The sequence below is a fragment of the Rhinolophus ferrumequinum genome, chromosome 12 (assembly GCF_004115265.2).
Source record: "Rhinolophus ferrumequinum isolate MPI-CBG mRhiFer1 chromosome 12, mRhiFer1_v1.p, whole genome shotgun sequence".
Taxonomy (NCBI): domain Eukaryota; kingdom Metazoa; phylum Chordata; class Mammalia; order Chiroptera; family Rhinolophidae; genus Rhinolophus; species Rhinolophus ferrumequinum.
Window position 1 is genome coordinate 63843233 of NC_046295.1, and position 25857 is coordinate 63869089.

Consider the following 25857-nt stretch of genomic DNA (forward strand, 5'->3'; position numbering starts at 1 on the left):
TATGTGGATCACACAAGCTCTAGATTGGAAAAGGCAGAACCTAATGATGAAAAGAATGAATAATGTGGAAGTTGATAGTTTTCCTTGAACTCAACTTTAATTACCAGAGTAAGATGGCAGAATGTGATTGTTGAAGGACAAAGGGAAGTAGAAAAAGTAGAACACACTTTAATCAAAGGACAACCAGAGGGACATAGTTAATATATTGTGTCTTTGAAGTAAGGAGGTTAAGATTGCCACATAATTGCTGGTAACGCATTTCAAGTGGCACTTTTTTCACTCCTCAACCTACCATTAGGCATGTATCAGATGTTTCACTGAGTTTTGGAAAATGAATTCTTTTCCCAATATAGGTATTTTACATCATGTAAAACAATAAATTGGTGTATATTTTAAAAATTAAAAAACAATAAAGAAAGCGATGGGGAAGAAAAAAGGAACTATTTCTGAGCATCTAACACCTAACACAGTGCCTATCAAACACAAGACACTCAAATTGGTTGCATGAACTCACTCAACGTATTATTACCTACCTCATTCAATCTTTACAATCATAAAAGTTCATTTTACAAATGAAAACACAAAAACTAAAAATGTATTAGATGCTTTTGTAAAATTCTAATATCTCCCACAAAAAAGAATGAAGATTAAACTGGTAACATACATGATTATCTTTTGTAGTCTTTATAAGCTGTTCTATCATTGACTTCAACTCATTTCCCGACACTGTAGAGACCACCACAGAATAAAACAACGCTGCCAGCTCACGCATCTCTTCTTTACTGCTATTCATCAGACTCTGGGCAATGTAGAAGGAGAAAAATATACATGATATGTAATCATCCTCCTGCTGATAACATCTAACATTTAAAATTAAAAGAATAAATGATACATTATATTGTTCAATCTATTGGTATCCATGAGAAAAGAACACAACAAGCTATAACTGCAAAATAAAAATTGAATTATATACCAAAATCTTCTGTGCATTTTCATCAAAAATACAAAGTATAAGACAAATGAAATTAATACACAGATGATCTAAAACAGAGGTCAACAAATGTTTTCTGCAAAGGGTCAAAAAGGCTCTCTGAGCCACGTGGTCTCTGTCACAATTCTACTCTGCCACTGATGTGCAAAAGCAGTCACAGACAATAGATAAACAAATGGATGTATCTGTGTTCCAGTGAAACTTTATGGACACTAATTCTCACATGTCAGGAAATGTTATTCGCCCTTTGATTTTTTTTCCAACCATTTAAAAAAGTAAAAACCATTCTTAGCTTACAGGCCGCTAATCCACAAGATCAAAAGTCAAAAGCTCTCACATCATTTTAAAATCAGCAAATATTCACAAAGAATTAAAACCCTTTTAAACTAGAAGCAATTTCATGACAGGTTTTCCAGAAAAGTGCAAAACTCACACCTCTTGGTAAGTTATTCATGTTTTCACACATAAAGAGATAATCTGGACATTTTATCATGATTCAAGCAGCATTTTCAAAAAAAAAAAACCTGCATTATGGAACACAAGAGATATATAAAACTATCTGGGACATACCTGTACTAAAAACATTATTCATTATTTAACTGAAATTCAAATTTAACTGAGCAGCCTGTATTTTTACTTGCTAAACCGAGCATCCTTTTGGTGTGACCACGGGACAAGAACACGCTCCCACTCTCCCACGTGGCTGGTGGGAGCGTAAATGGTACCACTCGATGGAGGATGTGCACTACTTATCAAAATTGGAAAAGCACGTGTCCTCAGTTACACTTCCAGGAAGTCCATCTAAAAAAATATACTTCCTCATATTCAAAATGATGAATTGCTCATTGCAGCAGACCAGTAGTACCCTAAATGACCATCAGTTAACTAAATTATGGCACATTCATACAATGGAAAACAATGAAACTGTTCAAACTAAGAGGATGCTCTCTCTGCAGTTATATAGGAATACCTCCACGTTCTTATAGTAACTGAAAGAAGGTATAAAACAGTGTGAAAACTGATACCTTTCGTGTAAAAGAAAAATAAAAAACTATTTTTTTCTTGCGTATGTATACATGCATAAGTAAACTCAAGAAGATACACCAGATATGAATAAGTAATGACCTAAATATATACGACAGGTGAGAGAGGAAGGTGCAAGAAGTTGGGGGATTTGCGTAAGTGGGAGACAGTTACGGAAAGGAGACATTTTACTTTTTTTTTAAAACTATACAAATCTATTAAACTTTTAAAACAGAAAAATAATTATATTTTTCTCATCTGACTCTCAATTCGTCTCCCTCTCACTAGATGGATCATTGCGATATACTGACCTACATGGGCTCAGTAAGCGTTTGATGATGAGCTCTCAAAATGACCTAAAGGCAGAACAGGTCATAGGAACACTGGTAGGAAGACAAAATCATAAGGCTGATGTTTAAATATACAGAATCAAAGAGCAATATGCACAGAATATACCTTTATCCATTCTGTTTTGTCTACAAATTTGGTAGCCAACTTTTCCGGATACACTGAGACAGCTTCCAAGAGACAGTACATGACTGGCAAACCTAAATAAGAAAGAATTCAGAACCATTTAATTTCAAGAGACGTTATACACTTACAGAGACCACTAAATTCCTTTAAAGTATAAGGCTACCATTTTAGGAAGCATTCCCCAGTTGTACAAAACAAAAACAAACCTAAATACAGTGTGTGCTTCACTACAGAAAATTTACAGACTACTCATCTATAAAAAGATGCCCTGTTCTTCACACCCACTTCCAAAGTAAAAATATATTATCTATTAATACCATTTCTTTCTGAAAAGATAAACAGTTTATCAAGGATGAATCAGATAAGTTTAGAAAAGAAACAAAGGCTAATGTGCAGTTACAGTAGCGAAGAGATAAAATAATTTTGCTTCAAATTCTCAACTGAGTTTAATGGTAGATTTTTGCTTAAGTGCTTTAGTATCTGTCCTCAGCATCACGACCTCCTACCTCCAACACCCGCTAGCAGCTGCTGCAGCAGGCCAATGTAGATCTGAACAGGGTTGGTTTCTCCACTCTTGGAAGAAGAGGAGGATGTCGCTTGGTTGCCTGACATTAAAGTCCGTATATAGCGTCCAATGGCAGGGGCGTGATCTTGCATATCAGCCAAACTCTGAGAGGTGGGCACCACTCCCGCACTGTGAGCTAGGCACATGCGTAAGTACAGAACTATCTAAAAACAGAAAGAACACCAGATACGTTTCTCAAAAATCAACGTGGGAGAATATTCTTTAAAGTGACAATTTCTGTAGCACAAGAATTTAAGAAAATGGGTTCAAATCATCTAAACAAGAGTAGATACAAAGACATAAAAACCCCTGATATAAACTGGTTACTAAGGAGTCCTCTGGAAGCACTTTCTGGATAGCTAACATAGGACAGGCAGTAATTACATTGTGAGTATTCTCACTCGCTCTGAACAAGATTCTCTCTTCTCATTTAAGTAATGCAAGTCAGTGACCTAAACAATAGAATTTCCCTTGGTAAATGTGATAAATGGATCTCTCGCCAACTTTCAAAAACTAGATGACCCAAACAACCTCAATATATTGTTTATAAGAGTGAAATTCAGTAAATTAATAACAGTTAAACTTAGCTAGTTTGCAGTTTGACTCACTGCATAGTTCTCTACTCAGCCACCTGTAATTAGACTTTGTTTGCAGTTTGATCCATCCTGATATTCATCTTTTTTCTCTTTGTTTCTCCCCTCACTGATTAACTGAAGAACCTGTTCCCTTTCTCAAGGATACCCGTACCTCGTTAATTAATAACATCCTAACCTGGGAAAGAGCAATTTCTTAATCCTCAGGCACCCGGACACTGGAATCCAATTTATAACTTCATGCAGTTTTTTACTGGTGATGCATTAAAGTCCCAGACCTCGATGGCCGAGTCCAAGTCCGGAGATAACATCGTCTTCAAACAGACCGGACCCCAGGAAGGATGTCAGCCCTCAAACCTGCCTGATCAACTCCCCTTTTCCGACACAAAAAAAAGGTAACCTGAAGTGAGGTGCAGCTGTCCACTCTCAGGCTCTGGACTCTGCCCAGGCGACTCCCCCACACCCCCCACAGCCCCACCAGTGTTTCTCTCCTTACCACCTGAGGCAGCCCTCATCTTTGGACACTGCCATGGGCATTCCCTCTCTGCCCTAATTTTAATAAAACCTTTCTTCACTCTCCCACTTTATAGAATCTGTGAATGCTTTCATCTTTTGCAAATGACCAGGGGTTAATTCCACGCCACGACATTGCTGGCTTGGAAATTCAAATCTAATTTGCTGCAAAATCCCAACAACAATCAATGCAGAGCATCTACTTCTTTTCAATCTCACTGAGATAAATTTAAAGACTCCACTATAAATTAAAATAATACCAAATACTGTTCTTGTAATAAATAACCTGGTAAAGAACAATGACACCACAACATGATTTATCTAGAACACAAAAAATTCACAGACATCTCTTTGGATGTGACACTGTAAATATTTTAGAATCTTTAGAGAAAGATAAAAATGTATGCCAGTCCTACCTCTCCAAAGGCTGCTGGGTTAAACGGAAGGACAGTGGTCCCAGTCATGTACTTGGCTGGAGTTTTCATTCGATGGGAAGCCTAACAGAAATAAGCCCCAAACAAACACAATTACTGAAAAATGGAGCACAGGTGCCCCTCCTCGATTCAAAATAACTGTACTTCTAGCTATGTTATTGTTTGCTACTATTTTTTCTAGTCAAAAAAATTTTTCCATTGATCATGCTGATTGTTTATGTTCCTCAAACCCTAAATGACAGATGTATTACCTTTTCTTCTGCATCGTTTTACTGGCTTGTTTAAAAAGAATAAACCTACTTGAGGCACCCACCGACACAGTCACCGCAGGCCACTGCGTGCCAGTTATTTTTATTAATAATGGAGGCAAGAGGAAAATATGAGCACAAAAGCATCCTCTGACCACAAATATAACTACGCTATAGAGAAGAGAATCACAGCTGCTTAGTACTGAACTCCTACCCAGTTAAGATGTTTATGAGCAGAAAGCTAGGAGCACCAGTACAGGTGGAAGGCAGTAAGGTATCTATCCCCCAGCGTACTCAAAGAAACACCGATGTAAAAAGTGAGACAGGATCCAGGCTGGGGGTCACAACTGCCAATACTCTGTCTGATCTACCAGCGCAGAACACTGTGCAAAAACAGGAGACTTGCAAAAGCAGATGACGAAGGTGGAAAAAAAGTGAACTGCTCCCTGAAGCATTCTTAAACTTATGGTGCCCTAAATAATGCCTTTAAAAATAAAAGGGAAATAAAAGTATTTTTAAGCATGTCCTACCAAAGGGGAAAATTTTAAACACAGCCAAACTGTTGAAGAACATAAAAGGAATTGTAAGCAATTCAGATTTGGGCAAAACAGATCAATTACATAAAGAATTATATTTTTCTCCTCATTTTGTACCTTCTGCTTATTGTAAATATTAACATTGTTAGAAACTTTACTATTAGGTTGGTGCAGAAGTAATTGAGGTTTAAAAAGTTAAAAATAACTGCAAAAACCGCAATTACTTTTGCAGCAACCTAATACTATTCAACATTTAGTGATAACATTTTAAATGTGTCACTTAAACATGTATGTTTATTTTCATCATCCATTATATAACTCAAACTAATCATCTGAAGTTAAATGCCATACCTTTTCTTGGATATAATATACCATTTCTGGGAAAGAAGGCATCTGCTTAGAAGCACTTTCTTTTCTGTTTTTACCAGGAAGACACCTTAGTACTCGTTGTGCTTCTCCATGAACTTCTTCCCGTCTTTCAGAAAGACAAACGAGAATAAAAAATGAATTTCACCAATTGGAGAACGATCATATGAAGTTTAAGAACAACCATTTTATTTGGCAGCTGGGGCTCTGAGAAAATGTCTTAAAAATATATCCGTGGCTATCTAAGCAAAGAGCCATAATATACATTGTAAGAAATTACTTCTTTGTGGAAATTTCATGAGATTTAAAGAGTCATGTGGCTTGCATCTTTGAATTTTACCCATAGGTTAAAAAAAGACAAGCTATGACTACAGGTCTATTCATATCAAGGGCCATACTTTTAACTCTTTAATAAATTGCTTCTAAATTCCATAGACCAACATTACAAACAACATAAATTTTAGTTAAATTTTAAATGAACTCAAATTCAAATTAACACCTTTTGAAACTTACGGATCTCCTGCAGCTAATAAGAGCAAATATCTGGAAGGTATATGATCTGAGGGAAACACGGTGCTGGCAAATTTCACAGCCACTTGTCGAACTTGAACTTCAGGCTATTTGACACATAAACACAGACACACACACACACAAAAAAAACACACAGATTTTTTTAAAAATTACCAACAACTCATTTCAGTCAAGATAAGACATCTTAATTGTAAACAATCAAAATTTAAGTTGCTATTTCAATAAATGTCTAAATAAAATTAAGACAAATCACTTGATCAAGATCTTTAATCATGTTGTTTAAAAGTCGTTGGACAGTGATATTAGTTAAAAAGTACTTTTATGATCTAAGAGGACCCTCCAAGTAAAGCAAGAAAACCCACAAAGACCACAGCCAGAGAAACTCTCTGTCCATGCACATCCTCTGCCCAACCTTGAGACCGAGATCACTGGGACAGTTTCTGGCGCCACCTCTGTTTCCCCAACTCTCAAACTCTCAGTCACGTGAGTGAAATTCAGATGTTTTGTAGAGAACACACAGATCTTACTTGGAATCCCTACAAATTTGAAGCAAAATACCCCCAACTTTTCCAGATTAGCTTTAAAATTAAAACTGACTTGAAAGCAAAGTTTCAACTACATAAATGTATTCAATTAACTTAACTAGACTAATAATCTGTGAACACAAAGTTCAACCAGAAAAGCAGAATCTATTTGATGCTGAAGCTTTATTCTCATGTATCATCCCCCTCGGTCATTGCTCCAGTCACAACATAAGTGAGATGAATGAAACTAAGAAATATACACTGCCCCTTTCATTCAGGTATTCTTGCTCTTTAGCATTCCTTGAGTTACTTTAAAGAGCAACGCTATTAAGGATAGTGTATATAATTTAGCTTAAGGTCTGGTTGCCTTAAATGTAGTCTGAGAAAAGAAATAAATGACCTTTGACTTGGTAATATTGTTACATGATTTGACCTACACAAATATAACTAGCACCTTCATGCATTATACAAGCATCACTCTTCCTTGTCAGGCTACCTAGAAAAGCTTTCAAGTATTCTATTCTAATGAGCTTCCAAATAAGCCTATACTTCTTTGTCCATGATATATGACCATGAACCATGTACACCAAGAGATTTGACAATGGGACTCTATGTATCATAAGCTTTCCGAGTGCACATAATTATCCTATCATATTTTAATAGAAATCAGATACCTTTCTGAACCTTCAATAATTCCTTCACTATAAATGTATGCCAGCCAAATCTCAGAAAACGCAATTTTTATATTAATCTCACCGATACTTACGACATTATTCCTTCTTTTTTTCCTTTAGAATTATTTTATTAAATCATAGATGTACAACAGTTTCTTAACTCTCCACATGCACTTAAATTTTTTTAAAGGAAAAACATTCACTATGATCCTGGCTAATAGCTTTTCAAAACTTTAAGAAAAAGGTTTCACCTGTCACCTGAAACTTACAAATGTAACATTACCAAAGAAGGAATGCTTCTCCATTCTTACAAAGACCACTAGAAAGAAACAATTAAAAAGCTAAAAATTGTCTCAAAGGCTTTTTTTTACAATCCTTCCTCCACAGTAAGGTAATGTTATTAAATAATCCAATCCATTCACAAAACAGCTCTCTGCATCTGATCTGCTGTCTTCTGCCACAGCACTGCATACGTATGCATGACTGAGATAAGAGTTATCTTACCATTGTTATTTAAATAACCTGAAGCTGTTCTGTCACCTCTGGGCTCTCATCCTCTCCTATTTATACAGTGAAGCCCCCTGGCATATAGGAAGAAGTTCAAAATGGGCTTCTCCCTCCATAACCCCACTTCCTCCAGGACCATAATTTCCTCTACGATATGGTCCCCCCATGTTCCTGCTACCATCGAAATTTCCTCTCCTGTTACCAGCTTCTCACCACTTCCAACGACCTCCTGAGATCCACTTTCATCTAATCCTGCCTGACTTTGCCCTCATCTCTCCCAACTGTGTCGACTCTTGTCTTGTGGCCCCTCCTGCCCCGGCAGGCTCAGCTGAGTGTTCATCTCTCTGTCCCCAACCCCCCAACGCCCCGCAGGTGCCTCTTCCAGTCCAGGTCCCCACCCGGGCTGGTTGCCACCATCGCCCCATCGCAGGGCACTCCCTCCCTCCAGCATCAGCCTGCCTGCCCATGCCCCCGGCCTGCACACCCCGGTGCGTTCCCCAAAGCCAAGCCGCTGCTTCTCATCTCCCTCTTTCTGATTCTAGAAATGGAGGACAAAACACTAACTGAAGCAAATACATACTGTATTATTTTATATTGTATATCATATGGTATGTATATATACATATGTGTATACATGTGTATATAGCTATAGATATTCAAAATTCACCTATAAATGTCCATGACAAGCAAATAAAGAGAACTAGAAAGAACAGTATGTTATGACGGTACTGGCTTACTTCCTCCAGACTCATTTTAATATATACAATTTGTCTTTCTTTCCCTCTGCTTTTCTCCCCCAATGTTACCTATAGCACTCTACCCCCAATGAACTGCATCACACAGCTACCAGTTAAGACAAAATACTTCCAACGTGGAAAGATAACATTAACAACAGTTTTCCAACATGAAAGGCTTTAAACATAAAGCCTCTGTGACTATCACTCCTCCTACCCCCCTAACATGAGATTTCTTTCTATCAGGAGGAATTAAACATAGGTAGATAATAAATCACAGTGCAAGTGAAAGCAAACAGTCGTCTTAATTGCCATACTAGTTAAGGAGAAAAGCATTTCAGATTTTGTTCTTAAAAACGTAAAATGCATATATTACCAGCCACTGCAGTTCACAGTTGGACCTACCTTTATTAGGTACGAAGCCACAAGTGCCTCCATGAGAGTTCTCTGTGCTCCTTCCAAAGTACTATAAGCTCCAACCATCATAGACAATGCTTCCTGAATAGCAAGTCGAGTCTCCGGCTCTTCCTGTAAAGCCAATAAAAAGTGTTTCCCTCCCAGTTGGGTTTCCAAGTGAGCATCCAAACAGAAAGCGTAGACTTGCCAGGTGTTTCCCTACCTTACACAGGGCTTCAAAAAGCTGCTGCACAAGAGCTATATCCTTAGTGAATAAATGGGGCATTCGACTGTAAGAGAATACAAGACCATCGTTACTATCATAAATCTCCAGGAGATGGAAGAAAACGAAATTAAACACAAATTTTCCTGAACCTGCATTTTCATCCTGAACACCATGTCAGCATCATTAAATTATCTACCCAAAGAGCCAAATATTTTTGTAAGTAGTTAACAGCTGTCTAATCCAAGTAACCTTTGATTAATACACTTTATTATACTCCATGCATTCAGTTAATATTTCTGATTTTAATATAAAGAAAATAAATAATTAAGACCAAATTGCTATTTAAACTAAAGGCTATCATGATAAGGGGCTTTGTTACTTCATGCCAACAGACAAGGGACAAGGTTTGCTGACAATCCTACGCTGTTTCAGTTGATCAGGGCTTTTTTTCTGAGCCCCAAAGCTCCTTTCCCTGCATAGCACAGAAAGACAAGACCTAGCCTACACAGGCTAGGACAGAACCTACATCCAGGGTGGAAGCAGCACCTGGTGGCTCCAAGGATGCTGCACCTTTATCTCCCTGCTTTGAAATACAGTGAAAGAAGAGGAAATAAAGACGTACTGGAAGGAAGAAATCATTTAATAAGCAGAAGAAAAGAAATCCATCTTTTGAAACAGGGCCACTCAGAATCATAATGTAACACTATCAGAAAAGAGAATTACTAACAAAACCTTGATTATGGGGATTATAAAGACTAGTAAGGAGCAACAAGAATGCGTCTCTAGGATACAAGAAAATGTAACCAATTATGACAATCCAGTTCAAAATCTCATTTCAAGACTACCATGTAATATGGTAACATTATCTTCAAATATAAGTTAAAATGTCTCCCATCATTTTCTTTCTACAAGGAAGACATTTCTAAACAACCTACAGCCATTAAATAAATTTCCTTTCAGAATCACAACAAACGTATTATCCATCTATTATTAAATGCCACATAATTTTTCTTAGTTTATCAACAGGATAGCTCTCACTGAAAAAGAGTTTACTCACCTGGAGAGTTTTCCAACAGCTGAATATGCCATTGACAGTAGCTTAGGGTCCTTGGAATTAAGAAGAAAAAAAAAAGAACAAAAACAGACAAAACAAAAAACACAGTAAACGGCAAAACCTTTTTGCTGCAGTTATATGCATTATTTCACTCCTTGGTGAACCTGGTCTCACTCTGCCTAACTACATGATATCAGCATCTGAACAAAACAAACAGAAAAAGTCCAAACCCAGAATTCATCACACGACTAAAGGAAAAACAAACAAAACCTTGCATCCCCAACTCACTCCGAAAAGAAACTGCAGTGGACATATATGAAAAGGTTCTCTTAGATGGTGCTACGTTCAGGAAATTTTCAACACTACGTAACCTGCAAACACCAAAATTCATCTTCCACACACTAGGAAAACACCTTATTAACATATTAGAAAATTTACCACTCATCCAACCGGCTAGGATTCCCCCCTCTTTCACCCAAAATGGCAGTAAGCTGGGGGGTGCGGGGGGGGCAGTTCTTTTAAAATCTGCACTATAATAAACAGCTTCTGCTCATATCTTCTACTATAAAAAATTAAAAGTGATCATAGTCATCAAGTGAATTAGTGAGATTGCCTCCTCAAACAGAATTTTACATGGCATTATGAAAACCAATAGTGACTGACTACTCAAAACAAAGTAACGCTTCTGTGAGTTGAAGTTTATACATTTAAGGTAGGATTCACTCTTCCACACCTAGATGGCCACTCTTATAGATTCATTTTTATGGGTTCATCACTGGGAAGACAAGGTGTCATCTGGAGGTAAAGGGATTAGGGCCCTGTAGTTTATCTGGCTTTTCTAACCTATTTTTAAATATACAGCTTCTCCCTAAAAGCCCCAAAGCATTTTTATTTCTACCAACCATCCAAAGCATCTGACAACTTATGTCATAAAAATAATCTAAAAGGTTCCCTAGGCCTCAAAAACCACGCAAGCACTATTCAATAGGAAAAGATAAGATAACCGGGCCTTAACACTGCCCCCAAAAGCACAACTGCACAATGAATGAACAGCTTTTCACTAACAGTAACATCTACTAGTGTGCCTCACTGTGCTAAGTAATTTATGTGTAGATCTCATTTAATCTTCACAATACCCAATTAAATGGCATTATTATTTTCATTTTTCTAATAAACAACAAAGGCCCAAAGAACTTAAGTAACTCACCAAAGAACAAAACTTAGATTCAAACTCAATTCTAACTCTACATGGCAAAATCTTAATCACTGTACTACTGCAAACATGCATTCATGTTTAGCTAAGACTTAGAAAAATAATGCTAACTAGAGTTCTTGAAACCTCACTTTTTAAGCAAATTCCCCTGAAATACTGGAGATGGTGAGAGTGGCAAGGACAAACAGGATTCAAAACTGTATAGTCCAAAGAAACCTCATCCCACTTAGCTTAAGGAATCAAAAATTTACTGAATGCATGTTTTGATAGAATTCTGAGTCAGTAAAATGCGATTAACGGTTTCTCAATATAAGCAAATCCAGGTAGACCCATATGTAAATAAATAATAAAATAAAATTTAACTAATTCTTTTCATTCCATTTTTTTACAGAGTGCCTAAAAGTAGAATGTACAAATATTTGCTTTTAAAATGTTATTTAAAGAAGGGATAAGACCCCTCAAGACCCTATCACCTTTTAACACTTATTTCCAAACAAAGCAAAAGATGGCAGTTATTTCTGAAATCTGCACCACTTCAAGTAAAAATATTAAGAAATGATGGAACGATGGCAAACCATAACTAACTAAACCAACATGTAGACCAAAAAAGCTTATAACAGAAAATACTTTCAAATATAAAATGTTAACAAAAGTTAAAAGACAATTCACTTACTTCTTTATATTCATTGATTAGCTTGGTGAGGCCATTCAAAAGCATTGGACCTAATGGCTTAATCTTGATTTCTGGACAACTTTGAAAAAAATAGCACACATACACAAAACAAGATAAGAATCTTGTAATGACATATCTTTTCAGATAATTACTTAAAATAATTAGAGACTAAGTAAAATAAGTTAAAATAATCTATTAAAATGTGAAAAATTTTAAAGGTGAACAATCATGATTTCTTTCTAGGCAAGATATACTTGAATCATTTGATCACTCCAACAGCTTGAAATTTTTACAAATAGTCCCAAAAACTTACGTTATACAAATGTGATGCACAAATTGCAGGGATAATGTTCTCAATTTTGAATTTGTATTTGTACCAAAAAGTCCATCATACACCACCTATGAGAAATGAACAATTAGTCAAGAACACCAATTAATGAAAACAGCAACTGACTATTCTCAAATATTAGGATACAACAGCACACCTTTTGCACTAACACCTTGTTCTTCAAAATTAATGCAGGTCTTTTAATACATACACACATTTGAGCTGACAGTCTTAGGAAGCCAATCAGTAGCTCCAATCAATAGTGTGTGGAGTAACAAATACAATGTTGATCGCACAAGTCTACAAACCTTGTGAGTCTCCCAGTAGGAAGTCACTTAGAATTCATGCTGCAGTGGGCCACCATTCTGCCACTCCGTATCATACAGAGGACACTGGCAAGTAAGACCATTGTGACGGAATCAGGTTTCTTAATTACAAAGTCATTCAAAACAAATTATAAGAAAGCTTCAGGGACAAATCAAATATCAACATGAAAGCATTCTACGAGTGTACAGTAGGGGTGGTAAGTGCTCCACATACTGTGTAGTCATGTCTAGATGGCAAAAAAAAAATTAAAAATCACATAGTAAATGAGGCCTGTGCAGCAGACATCAGTTTAGATACAGTTTAGATACATGAACATCAAAGAAATCTAAACTCAACTTCCTACTTTTTATGGGGAAGATAAAAAACAAAAATCTCCATCCTCTGCTAAAACTACTAACAGTATTCTGGTCTTACTTAACAATGACATGTGACCGGACATGGCATTGAGCATCTGCTGTAGAATCAATACCACGTAAGGCACTATGAGGTATAAAGAAGACAAGCATTGCTGTCAAGACACTCGATCTTTATGGGGAGTCAAGTGCACATTAAAAATGATGTAGGACAATATATAATCAAGTGCTACATTATTTGGAAAAGACTTTTTTAGAAAATTAATGTGACAATGCTACATTACATAGAATAATATAGTAAGATAATAGGAGCAAAGGATTCATTACAATACTAATGATTTGTGAGGAAAAAAATACAAGTCATAGCATACATATTAAACACGAAGAATTATGTCAGACGCTTTCATATGTTCAAAATCAAGGTGAGAATACACGTGACTCGTTAAAGTTATTGGTGTCTCGAAAGAAGAGGCTCATCTGAATGATACCAGAAAGGATTCTGTGACTGACAGGTGAAGAAGAAAGGGGTAGAGCCAAGTATGCAGGAGAACGGTAATAGCATCATTAGAAATGGGAATATCAAAAAAGGAAGAATGTTTACGGGTGATGAACAAATGAGTTTGTCTTTGAATGTACACAATTTTAGCTGGGCTCATTTTAAAAACATAAATAACTACAAATAAAAGTGTACACCTACACTTTTTCACTATAGAATGCCTATGAATTATTTTGTCACAAAACTCTAGCTGCTTATTACGTAATGTAATGTAGTATTACCACAACCAAATTTTCTGAACAAAAATTATCAAGACATTATCTGGGAAACAGTGCTTGGAAAGTGAAAGGGAAGAAGCTCTGTGATAATTTTACGGTTATGGAGACACAGAACAGAGTACTTGAAATTAGTCAAATATTAATGTATCAGATTCTGGGAACAAAAGTTTTATCATCTAGAAGGAAGAAGGAGCTGCTTAAACAAGCCTTAAGGAGAGATGCTAAGACAGAAGCCTACGTACATCATACAGTGTTCATCATACACAAAAGGAGCGTGTTCTTACTTTGGGACTTAAAGAGAAGAGGGGTAGGAAATGGGAACATTTCAGATAGAAGGGGGAGGGGAGCTGTGCCAGGCAGAGGGAGCATCGTAAGTGGAGACACGGAGCCAGGAAAACAGCGTATTTAAAGAGCAATAACCTTAGGCAAAGAGGCGGTGAGATGAGATCAGAAGGGAAATAATTGCTAACTTTTCACCATTTACCAAGAACTTTGTAACTGAATAAGCACTAGCCACTGAGCTCTAAACTTTCTGTTATCCCATTCAGTCTTTACAACATTGCTATGAGGTAGCTGCTACTACACCCATTTTACAGATTAAAAAAAGAAAGAAAAGTTTTAAAGCAAAGCAGAAAAACCCTGAGGCTTATTTAGGATCAAAAGCAAATGTGTGCAGTCGAAAATTCACTTAACTTTTGACTCCTCAAAAACTGAACAGCCTACTCCTGACCAGAAGCCTTACCCATAACATAGAAGTTAATTAACACATATTTTATATGCTGTATATATTATATGCTGTATTCTTATAAAGTATGCTGGAGAAAAGAAAATCATACGGAAAATACATTTACAGTATTTATTGAAAAAAATCCGCGTATAAGTGGACCCACGCAGTTCAAACCTATGTTGCTCAAGGGTCAAGTGCATACTCAAATCTATCTGCCTCCAGAGCTGAACTGGTTGTCACCTGGATAACAGGCAAGACCATTTGTGGAGGGGTTTGTACCCCACACCAACAAAGAGCAGAAGCATTTCCAATAGCAAAAATAATTCCAATGGCAACACAGGAAACAGACTGGCTATGGGCAACACTCGAGGCAGGGAAACAGGTAGAAAAGTACTGCATAACCAAAACAAGAAGGGACATTCTCAATTAGTATCAGCATTAGGTGTAGGGAGGATGAAGACATGAAGAAGTCAGAATCACGAGGATTTGGCTGTTGCCTTCCTGTGGGGTTTCCGTTAGGGATGACTCATTTTTCCATTTAAGTAACCAAATTTCTTGAGAAAACATTTTTGGAGAAAAGCCTCTCAGAAAAACACTAGTTTGAATGGGATTGTCACCATACCTTTAGGGTGAATGGTAACCACATATAGCATAGAATCTATAATACAAAAATTTTTAATCATTTCTGCAGCTAACCTTGAGAGAGAAAAAATACGAAATTTCATTAATCTTGTTACGTACATCAACCTACCCCTTGAATATACACTAATGCAGTTCTTTCTCTAATTAAACAGACATAAAATTTGTATTACCTGAATGTTAGCTGGGAACGTTTCCGCAGCTTGTCTAGAACGAAGGAGATGAGGGACAATCTTCAACTTGACTCTCGTACTGACTGGGTCCCTTTTCAGCTCTGGCTTCAGAACTGCTCCCTGTCAAAAACATGTATGATTATAATTCAGCATTTCAAAATTATTGTGAACCGAAAAAGTCATGGGAGAGCATCTAAATCAGTGGTCTCTCAAACTTTTATTTCAAGGTCCCTTTACCCTCTTAAAAATTACTAAAGACTCCAAAGAGCTTTTGTTTATATTGGAATACCTATCAATATTTACTATATTTGAACAAAAAACTGAGAAATTTTTAAATATTTATTCTCTTAAAAATATTAGTAAACCCATTTTTTCATAAACAACATCTTTTCAAGAAAAAGACCTATATTTTCCAAATCAAAAAACTACTGGGAGGGGCCGGCCCGGTGGCTCAGGCGATTGGAGTTCCATGCTCCTAACTCCGAAAGCTGCCGGTTCGATTCCCACATGGGCCAGTGGGCTCTCAACCACAAGGTTGCCAGTTCATTCAATTCCTCAAGTCCCGCAAGGGATGGTGGGCTGCGCCCCCTGCAACTAGCAATGGCAACTGGATCTGGAGCTGAGCTGCGCCCTCCACAACTAAGACTGAAAGGACAACAACTTGACTTCGAAAAAAAAAAGGCACTGTTCCCCAATAAAGTCCCGTTCCCCTTCCCCAATAAAATCTTTAAAAAAAATTTATAAAAAAAAAAAAAAAAAAACTACTGGGAGAGGAGCATTGTTTTACATTTTCTATAAATCTCTTCACTGTCCAACTCAATAGAAGAGCACTGGATTCTTTTATCTTCCTCTGCATTTAATCTGTTTTGATATGTTATTTTGGTTAAAATACATGAAAAGAAACAGCTTCACACAGATATGTGGACAGAAGAGTGGGGATGATTTTAGCCTTTTCAGGTACTTGTGGATATTCTTTGATACACCAAAACTTGTTAAACAATAGCTTGTCCAAGGTGAGTTGCCATTTGGATTTGAAACCCTGTCAATGAACTTCTGTATACTCTGTTATACGAAATCCCACTGATCTATCTAAGCACCCATATACGCTTCTGTAACATTATTTAGAAAATATTGGTTCACTGAGTTAAAGCAAATGTTTCATTATAAAAATCTCTCTGTGACCCAATAAGGGTCCATGGACCCCACTCTTGAGAACCACTGATCTAATTCAACCCCTTCATTTTTTTACATAAAGAACATGAGGCCCAGAGAAGTTCTGTGATTAGCCAAATCTCTCCTCCCGGGTATATTTATTACGGGCAGCCATTCAGGACAAGAATCCAGGGTGAGGTGCCAATTCCCAACTCATTCTTCTTTCTGCTATATCACACTCAATTTAATCTAACTGGAGCTAACACGATTTTTAAAACAGCTATTTATGGTTTAAAACTCAAGCAAGCAAGCAGGCAAACAAATAATCCCTGTGTGTCTGGTTTTGGACTTTTGAACACTTGGAAACACAGTAAACTAAATATTTAACTTATGTGAAAGTAAATATATATATATATATATATATATATACACACACACACACACATATATATAAACGTATAACTTATGTAATAATATAACTTATATTACTAAGCAAACATTTTACTTCAAGGCTAAGAAGAACCCACTTATTGTTCCAGATTTTAGACCAGGGGTCAACAAAGTATAGCCAATGTGCCAAATCTGGCCCACTATTTTAGGAAGGCCTCTGATTTAAATAGTTTTCATATTTTTAAATGATTTTTTTAAAAATCAAGAAGAACATTTCATAATACATAAAAATTATATGAAATGCAAATGTCAGTATCCATAAAGTCCTACTCGTACTCAGCCATGCTCATTAAGTTACAGGTTGCCTATGGCTGCTTTCATGTTACATTAGAGTTGAGTAGTTGCAGCCTCACAATGACACACCCAGGAAACCCTAAAATATTTACAGAAAAAGTTTGCTGATCCCTAATCTAGACAATCATCATTACTTAAGCACCTGAACTGAAAAAACCAGATCAGGTAAATTAAATTGCCAGGCGATTTTAATCCACCTAGACAACCATGGCTTACAACCAGTATTTCCTATAGCATGGGTTCAGCTTAGATCAAAATAACTAGGAAAAATGTTCAAATATACAGAGCACATGCCAACAAAGGGCTTTTCATGATGACGTGAGAATAAACCAAAACAACCTACCTCTTTTGTCTTCAGTGGTATATCTCCAAGGTACACCTTGTACATCTTATTAATGATGGCAGGATTATTCCAGTCAATCAAGCTACAGAAAGTTTCAACACAGCTTGTTACAATGGGGGACACTTCAATGATTTCAAAAAATCATAGCTTCAATATGTTACAAAAAAAAAAAGTTAAAAAAAAAATGAAACGGGCAACTGACACTATAGAAGAGAAGGAAAGGAAAAGGCTTAACTTGTATCAAAGCTAGTTTTTAAACAGGAAAAAAAAGCCACTTATCCCGCCTTGATTCAATAGATCATTGTATCCAACGGCCCAGTTTGGTGCCACACAAGAACACTGGCTGTACTCCATCCACTCTCAGGACCAATGCCATGGAGCAGTTCCAACAGAACAGAGCTATACTGCACTTGTTCAAAGAGCCCTGGGCATGAATCTTCTGTCTAACCACTTGGAAATTCAGAATCAATAAGGAGGGTAACAAAACTTTTTTACCCATTAAAGACACAACCCTAGGAAACTCATTAAATTTCTCTAAATATTGTGTCCCTATGATTCCCAGTATTCCCCACTTCCTTACCTACCAGCACACACTGGCAGTTTTAGGAGCTAATTCTCCAGAGCAGTCATGCTGCCATTAGTCACTAAGACTAATTCCTACTTGGGCCCCACAATAAGGTGAATAAGTATATCACATGACTGGTGACTGGCACCCACCCTCTGCTGCAGCCCCCACCCGGTCATTTTATAAACCTAGCAATACTGCAATCCTGCATTTCACTTGATTCACGACATTTAATCATACTGTGCCTTTCACACTGGTTCTGCTTTCAAGATGTGCTATATTTGTATAAAGGCAAATTATCCTGTTGCTTTGACTGTTTTTCTAATCCATCTCTTTTTTCACAGCTTACCAATCTGCCTCTTCTTTGGATATCTACAACCCCCTATCCTCAAGTTATTATACAATTGTAGCTTAGTTATTAGTCACCTACATTTTTCTGCAGCTGATTGCTACTAACTAATCGTCAAGCTCCTCCATTGTTTCCTTTCTATAAATACTACAGGTTTAGAGATTTTTCACAAAACACTTTAATAAAACAATGTAAAAACTTAATAGTGATTAACGATTACAGATCATTTTCATGGTTTCTTCTACGTTTCCTTTTGCTATCTTTCTAGTTTTTGTTTTGATTACATATTTGTTGTAAAAATTCAGAAACAAATAACACAGAAAATAAAATTCCCTACAATCTGCACCATATCCCTCTCTATTACTTCTCCACTAGCTTTGCTGTCTGTTTTTTTCTAGACTTCTTTCCTATGCATGTAAAACAGGTGAATGGGTATGGGAGGTAGGTGAATTAAAAAAATAAATCAACAGACACAGGACTCAAAGATACTCTGGAATTTTACTTTAACAAAATGGTAATATCTGCCTATTGTTCTCAACTCACTTTTTACCTCTTAACAATGTTATATTATTTTAATGAAATAAACAAAATACACAAAACTGAAACTAATTAGAATACTTAAGCACTACATTGTATTTCCAACTATCCAATCCACTACATGGTGTAAAGAATGGCGCCAGTTCACACACAATAAGAAGTTTTAAAGGAAAATCTTTTGGTATTTCAAAACCAAATAAACTCTGTGAAAGAGATACCAGGAAGATACAGTTATAAGTAGCATGAAGGAATGTTAGACTTGGGGGGAATGTTAAGTACAGTCTAGTTCAACTTTCTTATTTTACAGAGTCCAAGGCCTGGCAAGGTTAAAATGAGTCTTCCAAATTCAGACAATCAGCATGAGGCATGACCAGAAGTAATTCCATGACAAACCTGCTCCTTCTCTATGGCACTTCACATGCCCTTTAGTGGTAAGCCAATACCACCACCACCACCACCCACACACACACACCACACACACACACACACACCACACACACACACACACAGAGCTTATATTTCAACAAGCAACCAAGACACACTGAAGTTAATTTCCTTTTTCTGTTACACCTACTTGTATTGGTTTCTTAGGCGATGGAAAACTACAATAAATGGAACCTTTATAAAGCTTGGTTTATTACCCACATTTAGCTGTTCTGTAGCTTGTTATTACATTAAACGTTAAAATAAATTCAGAAAAGAACTATTCTATAAGTTGATTTTTTTCAACGAACTTCAATTTTTCATGTTATTCTTCAGTCTCTGAACATGTTTTTTTTAAAAAATAACATATCATTTTGTATTCTGCTTTATTCATTTGCCATTGACTGGGGGCAATTTACATGTTGCTTTATTGTTTTTTATAATTATTTTGTAATAATATGTAATAGTCAATAAGATGCACACAGTTAATTTACTTAACTATTTCCCTATTGTGGAAATGTGAATCTGTTTCCATTTTTAATTAAAGAAAATGGTATAGTGAGTAAATCTATACATTCTTTCTACATATAACCTTTTTCTTCTCTTGAATGATTCTCTTAGGATAAATTCCCAGAAGTAAGATCTAGAGAAAAGACTGTAAATATCTTTATGATTCATTACTTACTGCAAACTGCTTCCCAAAAATTATTTCAATTTATAATGTAAATCAACAGGGTATAAGAATAGCACTTCAACAGAAACTTAAACGGAGTTATCAACTGTTACACAATTTTATTTACTAATGGGTACGAACTGGTATACCATGATTTTACTTTGCATTGATTTGATTTCTTATACAGAATAATTTCTATGAGCCTATTTACTATTTGTATTTTCTCCTGTGTGAATTAAGATCTATTCAGCACCTGTTTTCATGGGATCTAGTCTTCACTGTATTAACCATTATACCTACATATCCTTTATTAAAAGCGATCTCAAATGGTTTGAGTTAGAGGAAGAATCAACAATTAGTAACTTTTGGGTTTTGACATTTTTCTTAACATCAGTTCTTTACGCTCATTTACCTAGCCAATGGTCTCATTTCTTACAGTAATATTCTTAACCTATTCCAGTTTTAAATTGCTTCGCCAAACAGCTTTTCTTCTTCGTCTTATACAGAATCCTACTCCTAAACAAACTGTCCTTATTACAAATTAGGCATATTTCATAATCTAATAAACTGAATATTTTATTACACAAAATCTTAAAAGAATACATATGTGCTGAGTAAGATTTTAGAAATCTAGCCTCTTTCCAATTTTGAAAATTTAAAAGAGATGTAGTTTACCTTTGCTTGCTTTTCAATTCTAGGTCTGCTGCCGTTGCCACACTGTGGCGTGTGTCACTAGAAGCAATCACCAGGTGGAGAATAGCTTCAAGTTCTGGAACCTGTTCAGCTTCTATGAATTTCACTATACCCAATTTGCACTGTAGATAATAAAGGGAATGAGAAACAGCGATCAGAGAAACAAAGATCACCAACCAAAATTACTATTTAACATATCAGTTATGTCCATAAACCAAAGATAAGTAGTAACAACAGTAGCAGCTCCTATTTAGGCTTACAATGTGCCAGGGACTGTACTAAACCATATGTAGTTATGATTTCATTTAACCCTCACAATCTGAGGTAAGTACTGTTATACCCATTTTTCAGATGAGGAAAGTGAGGAAAGGCTTAAGACATTAAGACACATAGTTAGCAAGTGATGATGGCGAGATTCAAACACAAGTCTCTCAGACTCCAAGACCATTATGATACACAGCCTTTCTACTTAGGTTACACAGCCTCTCTAGAATGATGAAACCTTGAATTGAAGTACAAATCTGGAGCCTCCAGGTAAGCATGGTGATATAATTAGAAATCAAGTGCTTCATGATTATGACACTTTGAAAGTAACTAAACAACTCATGCGCCACGGAGTTCCACTCTATTGTTAACATACTAATTCTTGTCCTCAATATTCTTACAAATTGAAAACAATATGATTTCAAATGTACTCTAGTCAATGCAAGTAAATTTCTAATCGAAGACTATTCAATTATTCAGTGTAATTAACTGGCGAAAATGAAACAATGCAATTAATGAAATGAAACACAGACTAAAGACAGATTCTGCTAAGAACTTCATGTAATGTAAAGTAGCTATGAATTTCACTAAAAACAACTATTTAAAATAAATATATATGAGAAGTAAAACTTTATCCTAAAAAATCAGTTACATAATAGTTCTTATATATGTGAATTAGGATTGACAAACTTTAAAATTATTAAATAACAAAGGATGCAAAATACAAACATCGCAAAAATGCCTGCCTTCCCTCCTCCTATTCATCACAACTTACTTGTAACAAGAGCTACAATAGAAAAGACTCAAACATTTACTTAAGCCATAGAAAGGACAGTTATGGAAGTCAAGTACACAAAGATACAGACCAAAAAAATGTTCAAAGAAAACTGAAAACAATACTAATGTCCATCAATAGGCTGATTAAAAAATATTATGTGGTATACATATAATTAAATTTTACACAGATATTATGGATATTTTTTTAAAACTTGAGATATTGTTAAATGAAAAAAGTGAACTACAAATAATGTATTATATGGTATGTGAAAATGTAGTGTATACAATTGTATTTGTGTACACACACACATACACAGAGAGCAGGGTGTAGATGAATGACAACTAGGTGGCAGGATTTCAGGTAATTTTTAAGTTCTCTTTATAATGTTCTATACTACTTGAATCTTTACATTATCATTAACTATATCAAAATAAAAGCTATTTATCTGGAAGGAGAAATGTAAAATAAGAGATTTAAACAGTTTTCATCCTCAAAACTAAACCCAATTTTTAAGTTCTCTTTATAATGTTCTATACTACTTGAATCTTTACATTATCATTAACTATATCAAAATAAAAGCTATTTATCTGGAAGGAGAAATGTAAAATAAGAGATTTAAACAGCTTTCATCCTCAAAACTAAACTGTTTGTTTCAGCACTAGATTATGAAATTGACAAAAGGTATACAGGGACCCTTTGAAATTAGCAAATAATGACCAACCTAAGATTACAATTTAATATAAGATAACAATTATTCTCCAGCCCTTACAGCTTTAGCCTTCAGACAGACCTAGATTCAAAGCCTAGTACTGGGAGTAAGACCGTGGCGAATCTCAGAACCTCAGTTACTTTTACAAAATGGAAGTAACAATTTCTACCTCCTTGTGTTGCTGTGAGGATTAAATGAGAGAATGCATTCAAAGAGCCTGTCACACTGATCACACTCAGTGAAAAGTAGCTTCTGTTCTATTTACCTTCTTTCTTACTTACATCATGGCTTAAGGAGGAAAAAAAAAGATGTCTAAAACATGAAACAGTAAATCTGATCGAATATAACCCTCACTGAACAAATCAATTTGTGAGTGGCAAGAATACCCCACTTGCCTTTTTCCCTCTCCTGGGAACAGTTTTGAGCAGTGGTCACTTACATCCCCAAAAAGAAAAAGATCAAATCATTTAGAGTGCCATGGAGAGATAAAGGAAGGATTGGAAGACTAACCCATGTTGCTTGAATTCCAAAATAATTACATACTGATCTCATCTGTTCTTCCCTGAGGTGCCTGATGATACAGACACAGTGAGGCACCTTCTCTGTAGAGCACCAGTCTTTTTTAAAAGCTGCTCAGAGAACGTCTGTGTCCTGTTTAAATCCAGAATAAAATTCTTAATGCCAATTTTTAAATTCCCAGGAAGAAATATAAAAGGGAGTCATGCTTTCCCCCATACTGTCAATTCTGAGTACAGGAGTTCCTCACTTGACACAAAATGTACAGCCCTAAAAAGCTGAATACTGTAGGATAAATTGTATTTTAACTGCCCCAAAGCATCTAGATAATTATTAAACCTCTAATTAAAAACTAAAATGAAAGAAGTTAAACATACTTAATTTATAAGTGGGCTGTATTTCATACTTGAAAGATGTAAGCAGTATTAGGGAAACTGAAGAGCATTTCCCACTCCTCCCTTCCCCTGGGGCTTTAACAGATAACTGACATGATGAAGAGAACACATCACATCAACTGATCCTTTCAAACATATATTTCATTAGCAAGCCTGAATACACTGGAATTACATTACAAGTGTTTTCCTGGACTTCGCAGGGGTGCATGTACAAGGTTAAGCTCCATGACGAATAAGCAGTGTCATACCTGCTCCAACTGTTCAGGTGTCCATGGGTTATCACCAATAACTCGTTTAGCTGCATAAAAGCTCATTCCCGGGGGAGGCTGTGGTATTCCAGAACCTCCCCCACTATTTGAAGAAGAACCCTGTGCTGAAGATGAATTTTGGCGACTCTGGGATTCATTTAACACGTATCTGGAAAGGAAACGGAAATGTAACCCCTCTCTATTAAAACACATACCTATCTATATATGCATATATAATCCATTAAATTATACACTTCGCTCATGCAGAACTTTTCTGGAAGAACAAACACGTAAAAGTAAAATTTCAACATAAAGAAAAATTTTAAAGGTATCTAAAAAAGGTATCTACGTCTTCAGAAAATTAACCGTAAGAGTACATCTGCTCACCTTGGTGACAAATGAATTATAATGGTTACCAGCAACAAATAGAAATATTTGGTTCACTCTCAATCTATAAACAATTGCTCTAAGAGCCACTATGGACTCACTGCATTTTGAGTATTTAGCTGACAAATACAGAGAAAAGGTTTGTTGATGATGGCGGGCAGTGGTATTGTTCTATACCCAAAGCAGTGAGTATTTCTAATCATTACTATTTCTGTTACATTGCAATTCACCTTCAATTCTGTTGAACTCCTTATATCCCTTCATTAGAATATCCACTAAAACTACTTACCACACAGGCACATAATGTCCCAAAAATGAAAAAATTCAAAAGGGCCCAAAGAGGGAAGAAGAATTAGCTTTTCCTATTGTATGTTCAAAGCCCTTTGTGGCTATTATTTATTAATTTATCAGCCTATTTCATTTTTAGCTTCTATAGATTAAAAATAAGATTTCTGGTAAATATTCCTTCAATCCAATCAAACTGGTATTCCTCATCCACAAAATGAAAATTTCTATATAAATATTAATTCAAGTCCCTTCAAACTCTAAAATTCTATGTTGACAAATTATTAGACTGGATAGTAAAATAAATTACCCATTGTAATAAAAATTAAAGAAAACACTTGGAACCTGATGGCACAGTAAATTATTCCACATTATTTATATGCCACATTCATTCAATTCCTAAATTCACCTTTAAAAAAAAAAAAAAAAAGCCTGTTAAGGAATCCCTTTATTTTTATATCAACAAGGCAAATTCTCACTGGTTAAGAAAAATGTGAGCAACCAGTGCCTTGGGTACATTACGTGCCTAAGTTAAATTTTGATTTCAAAATTTCTTTACCAAAACCATCATCACATGCCAATTATGGCTGCCTCCCGATTTAACAAGTAAAAAAGGAGATTTTCACTGATTTTTAAGTTATAGCAAGACCAGTGGCAGTAAGTAAATCAATCAGCAATTATTGAATAGCTAACACTGTGCCCAAAATCACCCTAAACACAGGACAGAGGAATACCAGGAGGGGTAAGAATGAGTCTCTGCCATCTGGAGCAAGGAGCAACACAATACATGTCACACACAGCATTTGACATGTTATCGGAAGATAAGGAAACCGCACAGAAGTAAGAAATGATATGACACAGGTAGTGGAGTGAATAGGTAGAGGTTAGTGGGAGTGTCTGAAGGTCCAGAAAATAAAACCACCACACTAGAGGGGTAGGAGAGCACATTAGAGGAAAGAAATCATACAGCAAGAACTCTCGAGTCTGGATTAAGAGACAGATGATATGGAGCCCCACATGTCAAGCTTGTAGTGGATATTGTATTTTTGACTAGGGAAGACACATAATGAAATCAGTATTGGAGGAAACTATCTCTGGCAGCAGGACAACCTAGAAAATAAGAAGGCTGGCAGCAGATCACAACCTGGGCACTATGCCAGAGACCAAAGCTAGATAATAGAACAGCTCTTGACATCAAGG

At 36.0% G+C, this 25857-nt stretch overlaps 1 protein-coding gene across 6 annotated transcripts in view; it reads right to left on the reverse strand.

Moving 5' to 3' along the window:
• ECPAS (Ecm29 proteasome adaptor and scaffold) overlaps positions 1 to 25857 on the reverse strand; it is a 101846-nt gene that overhangs the window by 40836 nt on the left and 35153 nt on the right. For all 6 annotated transcript variants that reach the window (XM_033122597.1, XM_033122599.1, XM_033122596.1 and 3 more), the window contains 15 exons: positions 23986 to 24154; positions 21058 to 21197; positions 17836 to 17917; positions 15597 to 15716; positions 12589 to 12674; positions 12276 to 12354; positions 10393 to 10442; positions 9333 to 9399; positions 9119 to 9241; positions 6257 to 6360; positions 5729 to 5852; positions 4576 to 4656; positions 2995 to 3217; positions 2471 to 2562; positions 665 to 799 (listed from right to left, as the gene is read on the reverse strand). In XM_033122597.1, coding sequence (XP_032978488.1) covers positions 665 to 799; positions 2471 to 2562; positions 2995 to 3217; positions 4576 to 4656; positions 5729 to 5852; positions 6257 to 6360; positions 9119 to 9241; positions 9333 to 9399; positions 10393 to 10442; positions 12276 to 12354; positions 12589 to 12674; positions 15597 to 15716; positions 17836 to 17917; positions 21058 to 21197; positions 23986 to 24154 — 1675 coding nt within the window. The remainder of the gene's footprint in view (positions 1 to 664; positions 800 to 2470; positions 2563 to 2994; positions 3218 to 4575; positions 4657 to 5728; positions 5853 to 6256; positions 6361 to 9118; positions 9242 to 9332; positions 9400 to 10392; positions 10443 to 12275; positions 12355 to 12588; positions 12675 to 15596; positions 15717 to 17835; positions 17918 to 21057; positions 21198 to 23985; positions 24155 to 25857) is intronic.